General features: G+C 33.0%; 1 protein-coding gene across 1 annotated transcript; it reads left to right on the plus strand.

The window, feature by feature from the left end:
• Positions 1-3783: 3783 nt before the first annotated feature.
• Positions 3784-7401, plus strand: LOC106107821 (odorant receptor 4-like). The gene is made up of 9 exons (XM_013288825.1): positions 3784-4051; positions 4188-4340; positions 4431-4613; positions 4848-5058; positions 5397-5490; positions 5942-6043; positions 6122-6210; positions 6628-6694; positions 7342-7401. Exons 1-9 carry the CDS (start codon positions 3784-3786, stop codon positions 7399-7401), a joined length of 1227 nt encoding a protein of 408 aa, XP_013144279.1.
• Positions 7402-8371: the final 970 nt, after the last annotated feature.

An 8371-nucleotide genomic window follows, 5' to 3' on the forward strand; every position in this document is an offset into this window, starting at 1 on the left:
CTCTGCGTTAAAAGACAAATGTAACCAGAAATGTTACTTAGATCATTTAAATAGACTTTGATAAAGAAAATATTATTACTCAAGAGCATAAGTAGATTTTATGATATTCTGTTAATATCTTAATAAATTATGATAATTTACGTACATTTAATCTTCACAAAACTCGACTATTTAACATAAATTTTAATCAACTTTAGTTGAATTGAATTTTATATAACACCGAAAAATCTCACTGCAGTCGACGCCAAACTCATTCATTGTTACTATTCTAAAAGAATTTAAAACGTTTCCAAAGCTTTGTATAGATATTTCGATAGCTCAGGAATTGGTTTTATAACTGTTTCACAATAGACTGACTCCACTATTCATTTTTATAAAGAAATAGTTTTATTTGATAATAGTAAGGCTAATGTAGGTTCTTATTGATTTATTGTACACAGCAATATTTGTTGATATTTTTTAATTTAATTTAATCTTCAATGTAATCTTTGCACGATAAAATATATACTAAAAGTGTTTAGTAAAAAGGTGTCCCTTGATTACTGGACCCGTTTTATCCGCACACGATCAGCATCTCTTTGCTTTCCCTGTTAGAAATTTATTCGCCAGATATAATCTAAATCCAAAGTAAAATGAATCACGAAAATCACATTTAAAACGACAAAAAATACCTATGCCTTTTACATATCGTACTGACAATAGCGACATTGGCACAATACATTTTTGTGAAAACATAAAAAATACGAGTACACACTACAAAATAAAAGCCACATGTAAACATTTTGTAAATCTGTATGTGTGTATAATCTTGTAAATATATAAAAATAGCTTTCGCACGTGACTCCGTCCGCGAATTAAAAAATAAAACAAAACTGAGACGCCTATTTGTTCCTCCAGACTATCCTCTACGTCTATGCCAAATTTCATCGAAATCCGTTCAGCCGTTTAGGCTACAAACTCTAACATACATCCGTCCATCCATCCATCCATCTAAACTTTCGCATTTATATTAAGTGTTAGTATGATTATGTAACATGATTTGTTAATCAATTTAATGTTTATACAAAAGTTATGTAACAATCAATAACTTCATTGAAATAGCTTTTATACTACGGTTTTTTTTCGGGAAGGCAGTGGCTCCTTAAGCACAGGTTTTACTAGTTATGGAGCCAAAGCGACATTAATGCTGTAATCACTGAATATACAATAAAGAATCTTTATTATTATTGTGTTATTATTAGTAGTTTTACGAATACATTCAGATTAAAGACCTTCATGTTCTGTTAAAAAAAGAAGTCTTATCACGTGTGTTTATTTAAAACGAGGGCTTAAAATATAACAATAGCAAAATACAAACCACGTTCGGACTTAAATAAACAGAAGTCAATGTTGAATAGAAAATGGAAAAGCAGTCGCTTAAGAGAGCGAGTGAGGCGTGACCCGAGCTTTTGCGAGACCCATTCTCATGAAATACGGTGCTTTCGTGCACAATACTGTTTAACTTTTGCAAAAACACGGGGACAATGTATGAATTATTTTTTTACACACTTCAAGAACTTTGAATAAATGCGGTAGAGACTTTATGTCATTGAATGCGCTAAAAATACACTTTGCTAATTTAGACTACTTCATTGTTAGTTAATTTGTGTTGAAATATTATTATATCTTATAATTTTTGTACAGAATTTCTTTTTTACAAAATACTGTATTTTGCTAACGACTTCATCCGCGTGTAATTTAATTAAATCAAAGTAAGTAGCCTATGTGTTATTTTATGGAGATCCGTTGAGCAACTGATGCTACAAGCTCTAGCATCCATCCACCTATCCATCCTAAGCAATAAAATGTACACTTGTTTTTAATAAATGTTACTTTTTAATATAAATACAGTACCAATTTTAGTTGTATTGTGTAATCTAACATCCGCATAGTTACAATTCTAGCTACAAACAACTAACACAAATCGAATGGACACTGCAGCTATGTTTTCTTTTTTAAAATCGCATTCAATAATGAACTCTATCACTGTAGTATAAGAATATATTTCGAGTAAATCATAAAGAAATGCAAGGGACTACAATGCAGTGGGACATTAAACTTTGGTGGATATCTAAACTTCTAATATATACGCTCAATTTGTTACTGCGTCCAGCGTTGTCCAGTACAACTGCATCCGAATATAAAATAACGGCTTAGTCGTTAGAGGATTCATTGAAAGTTTTAAAGAGTAAGCAAACTCATCTATTCTACTCATATACTCTATAGATGTAATAAAATAGTAGTGTCTATTTGTAACATCAAAAGAAAAATTCCATATTTCGAGAACATGATGTAGTTATTTGCATTGCTGATAACGAAAATCGCATTTAATTTTTTTTTTGTCTTTCTGTCTACGAGCTGCGTTTGTTCTTGGTAATCTCCGGAACGGCTGAGCCGATTTCGACCAAACCTTCACTGGAGAGTAGCTGACATGGACGGACATATTATAGGCTACTTTTTTTTAAATTCAGCGCTATCAAAATGGCGCCCGGACCGCTATCTCTCGAACGGGTGAACTGATTTGGGCGAGAGTTTGACTGGAAGGTAGCTGGTAAAAAGTAGATGCATGCGGGAATGTTATAGAAGTCCATTTTTTTAAATTCCACACTAAGGAATTTTGCGGGCACATGCTCGTTTATTGAATAAAATTTTAATAACATTTATTTGCGTTTTAACATACTTGTATGTCTAGTGAGAGAAGCTAATTTCATTTAAAATAACAGTTAAACGGTGTTTACGAAATTCATTTAATGTTATGAAAATTCTAGTTTTTGGGTTAACAACTTCCACAGCGCTTTTAATTAAAAGCTTGCATAGCTGCAGGTTAAGTTTTAACGAACACATCTGTTGCTTTGGACTATTTGCTTTGGGCGGTTAATGTAGCCAACATTTACTCTTCGCATTTTCAGTTTGCATCAGTAAGTGCGAAATTGCACACACGGGCACAGAATTACACATAGGGACACAAAAATACACATATATTACATCACCAACTCACTATACGTCCCCACCGAGGTGCTCGGAGCCTACCCTAAGTAAGTGGCGACTAGGCCATAGTAAACCACGTTGGCCAAATGCGGGTTGGTTGATTTCACACATATCTTTGAATTTTTTCTCCGATATGTGCAGGTTTCCTCACGATGTTTTCCTTCACCGTAAAAACGTCTGGTTAATTATGTACATATGAAAATTCGAAAAATCACATTAGTACATGGCGGGATTCGAACCCAAGATCAATTATAAGTCAAGTGCTTAAACCACTGAGCCACTGACGCTCCTAAAAATACACATAGGGACACAAAAATACACACAAAAACTCAAAATCCCACACAGGGTACAATAAATTGAGACATAAAAAATAAAAGAGTTTTTCAACTCTAAAACAATCCAAATACTAATCACCTTATTACATATTAAAATCATTTTTGATACCAAATTACGAACATAAAATGAAATTCTCTGTAACGAAATGTAGGATTGATTAAATATTTAATAGCTCGTAATAAAGTTCCAAAGTAATCCATTCGCTAACTCTTCGAAACTTTCTCTTGTACACTATTATTAAAGTAGGCAGATATTAATTATTAATATGAAAAATTTGTATATAAATACGAGCATTTTGACTATACTATTATATCTTGATAATAATTGTCAAATTTCGTACCATTGTTTCATCGTAAGAGAACAAGCAAGTCGCTTCGGTTCCACTAGTCTCGAACTAAACTTACTACCAATATGCCAATAATGAGCAGAGAGACAGCCAGAAAAGAAATACATAAAACACTGAGTCTTTGCAACTTTTTCACACGTCAGATTGGCTTTTCATTCATCGATGATTTGCCTAGTACTGCATTCGGTCGTTTGAGATCTTATATATGGTTTACGATATCTGCAACTTTATTGTTTTTAATGGCGAGCGCAGAAATTAACTACGTCACATTGAAGTTAATAAAATCTTCATCGGTGGTTGAATTTGTTGCCAGTTTACATATCGTTGGATATGATGCAATGAGTAAGTCCATATTATTTAAGTAACTTTCGCAACAAAAGTGTAAAATCGTAAATAATATTGTAAATATATTTTGTTTTGCTAGTGTTTATCTTCTTGTTTCGTGACTATTCACTTCTTGATTTGTTTTAATTTTTAGGTTTCGGGAAATTATTGACGATTTGGTACAAAAGAAATGAATTCAGACAACTGGTTAATGAACTGGCTGATATTTGGCCAATGTCCGATGACGACAAAGAAGAAGTAAATATAAAACGAAGTCGAACATCGTCCCTGCGTATTGCACAGTTTTGTGAGTATAAAAGCAGACGAAATCGCAAGCAACAGCTACTATAACTTTTTGAACCCAACAATGCTCAACAAAACATAACTTTAATTTCAGACTATGCTTTTTGGAACGTTTTAGGAGTTTGGTTATACAACTTAACTCCGATTGTTGTGTTTGTATATCATAAGGTAAAAGGTGAGCCTGCAGATTTGGGATACATTTGGCACATGGCTTATCCGTTTGACAAAACCAAACCGATATATCATGAACTGGTGTTTATTTTTGAAGCGTGTGGAGGTAAGTAATTCGTGGTTTTTTTTTTCTCGTATACGTAAATGGGCTGCCAGTTTTCTTAGAAGAAAATGTCATTAAAACATTCTTGAACATACTTATGCGTTCGGAATAAAAAAGAAAACTATAATTACCATCTTCACCTCTGACTTTAAGACGATTAAAACCAGGACAATATAGCCGTCGTAAACAAATACGTAATTATTTATATACGAAGAGTACATTTACGTTTACTTTCAGGTATGATCTCAGTGTGCTCTATGCTTGGATCTGATATATTATTCATGACAATGGCGAATCACATCAGTTTGTTATTACGTCTACTTCAACTAAGAATCCGTAGACTAGGCAGTACAAAAGCCAGCAGCACAATAGCAAACAACAGCGAACATGTACACGACACTTACGACGAAATTATATCAGCTGTAAAAACTCATCAACGATTGATCACGTAATTTTATTCTTTTTAAAATATGTTGTTAAATCTTGCAACTGAAATTTAATTTGGGTTACAATATTAACTAAATGGCGATATTCTAAATCCAATATGGTTGATCAAAAAATGGCGGGCGGACTAAAATGGCGTATAAGTTACAAACACAAAACTTAGTAGTTATATCTTGACGTATTATTACAAATATGAGCCGCTTAATTAAACTTTTACATGACCAATTTTATATATACATATCTACAGCTAAATCACATGTCTAAATAATTGTTATTTGTTAATAAATTTTAATAAACTTTGTTAAACTGTACAAGTAAGATACTATCCTTATATGTTTTCAGATATGGAACTGATTTGGAGAATGCCTTTTCACTTGTTAATCTCATTAATGTTTTGTTAAGTTCCGTTGATATTTGCTGCGTTGTTTTTAACATTGTAAGTTGCATCATTATAACAGAATTCGTAAAGACTTTTTCCTTAGTTTTGTTTTTAAATAATACTGGCACTTTTTATCGTAAACATGCAAGAGTTCATCTTCTCCCCTGCCTTATCCTACTCCCATAGGGTCGGCGCATCGGGTTTTCGTCCTCCAAAGAACTCTATCATCCGTCATCTCAGTCATCACTCCCTTCTAGATCATGTTACCTTTCACGCAATCCATCCATCTCTTTCTAGGTCTACCTCTATCGGTGTACCCCTCCACAATCATAACTGTCGTCCGTCTTGTTACATGCTTTTCATCCCTTCTCATAACATGCCCATACCACTCTAACCTTATACTCCTTATTTTCTCTTATTTTGATTATAAACATAGTAAACATTTTGATAGTAAACATGTAAGAGTTAAAAATTTAAATATACAAGTTATAAAATTATTTTGTAAAAGCTTTTAGATCCATGGATGGCGATGAGCAATAAATTCTTTTTGGGCGCAGCGCTCACCCAAGTCGGCATACTATGCTGGTATGCACATGAGATTTATACTTCGGTATGTATTTATTAGGTTATGTACGCAACTTACGTAACTTCGTAAAGTTAATTAACTTCTAAACTATGCAACTTGCAGAGTTCGGGAGTAGCTGACGCAGTATACGAAAGTGCATGGTACACGGAAAACATTCGTTGTCAAAGAGCGCTACTTATTTTGATGCAAAGGCAAGTTAAAGAAAGTCCTAATCCAAACTAATACGGTCTCTCGTTCTATTTTATATCTATTTAGAGCGTCGGTGGCTCCGTGGTTTGAACAGTTGACTTGTAATCTACAGGACTTGGGTTCGATTCCCGCCATGTATCAATATGATTTTCGATTTTTCGAATTTTCATATGTACATAATTTACCCGATGTTCTTACGGTGAAGGATGCAACCTGCACATATCGCCGAAGAAATTCAAAGATATGTGTGAAGTCAACCAACCCGCACTTGGCCAGCGTGGTTGGCTATTGCCTAGTCACCCCATATTAGGGTAGGCTCCGAGCCCCTCGGTGGGGACGTGTGGTGAGCTTGGTGATGATGATGGTGATGGTTCTATTTTTAAACCGTGTTTTTTTTAATCTGTTAAATATTATTCCAGGTCACAAAAACCGTTATATTTCACAGCGTTGAAGTTTCACTCCATCACAATGAGTACTTATAGCTCGGTGAGATATTCATTTAACTAAATTTATATCCTCCAAATATTACGTAGTTATGAACCGATTTTAGGAAAATATAGATTTGACAGGTTCTTAGGTATATGGTGTCATTTACATTCTTTACCTTTAATTGTTTTATTTTCTCTTTGTGGATTAAGTTGCGGGTAAACATTCAAGGAAAAACTAACTACTAACAAATTATGAATTTTTCGTTGAGGTTTCACAGCGGAGTACGCAACAGCAACAACGGAGTATTTCGGCTTTTTGTCCCTTGATGCCCATTGCTCAGGATTATGAATAATATTTCAATTATATTACACACATCAATTCAGTTTATTAAATTTTGAAATAAAGTGTGTTTATGTAGGTAACCTAGAAAGAATTAAAACCAATGGCACAAATATAAAAGTGAATTTTATAATTATTAATTGTAAAGTACAGTCTTAAACTTATCCTAGGTTTAAGAACGTTAGGCGACCAAATAACGTTCGCTACCTATATCGTTTTCGGGGTATATAATTTCAAAGGCAGAGTTGAGTGGACAGTGTAATCGATACTTCTCAGTAGATAGGAAGTTATAAGAGAAATATATCAACATCTATACATGAAAATGCTTGTATTTTTTCCTAATTAATTGTCTTTATCTGTTGCAGATTTTAACATCGTCTTATTCGTATTTTACTCTCCTCTACACCACGTATCGTAGAGACTAACAAAATAAGAAAATTTGTTATGTGAAGAAATATTTATATGAATAAGAACGCACAGATCAGCTACATAAAGAAGATACATACAAAATAACTAAAACTTATCTATTTGAAATTTCCTATTAGTGAAGCAATCTTATGTGAGGTTTTGAATATCCGTGATTTTATTCAATGTATTGCAGAATGTATTCCACAAATATCTTTTGTTCTTAAATATTTGCCCACATAATTTCTACGAGAAATGTCCCCGAAGGCACTCCCACAAACTTTGGCATCGTAAATTTTCACTTCTTTTTGTTTCGACAAAGCTTTTAATATTGCGTAAAATCGGGGCCAATTTGAAAAGAAGGCAATTTCATGAAATGAGGAAGGTTCCTTCTCGAATTCATTATAACGGAACGTGACGGAACGCGTACTCTACAGCCTTATGTATTATACCGATCGTATCGAAATTAAAAGTTTTGGATCATTATTTTCAATGCATGTTTAACAATTAACTTGCAGAATATTTTGCATACGGCAGTAAACAAAATAATGAATAGGTTATGTGTTCTTCTAGACTTCTATATTTGGGATTGGAGATACAAACAAATATCCATAGATTAAAACTTTGATATTTTTAATATTAGTATGATATCACTCTATCTAATATTTAATCTTGGCTGTTTTGGGATAAAAAGATTTTCACTGTTCGCTTCCCTCAATTGTAATTTGAACTCAACAAATCAAGTTGTAAAACTTATTTTAATTGATGAATCTTTTGTATTTACTCAGGCTCCTTACAACATCGGAGCAAAAACTTTTTAATTGGAGTTTGTCTCAAAACTTAATTATCGCAGGTAAATTATTACTCGTATAACAAAATAATCTTTAAGAATAATTTGAAATTCAAATAATTTTATGGATAACATCTCGTTTATTTTCATTAAATTAGTTAAAAACTTTTCTACTTAGGTGTTTTGTGTACACTACTGTT

The sequence above is a fragment of the Papilio polytes genome, unplaced genomic scaffold (genome assembly GCF_000836215.1).
Source record: "Papilio polytes unplaced genomic scaffold, Ppol_1.0 DF821845.1, whole genome shotgun sequence".
Classification (NCBI taxonomy): domain Eukaryota; kingdom Metazoa; phylum Arthropoda; class Insecta; order Lepidoptera; family Papilionidae; genus Papilio; species Papilio polytes.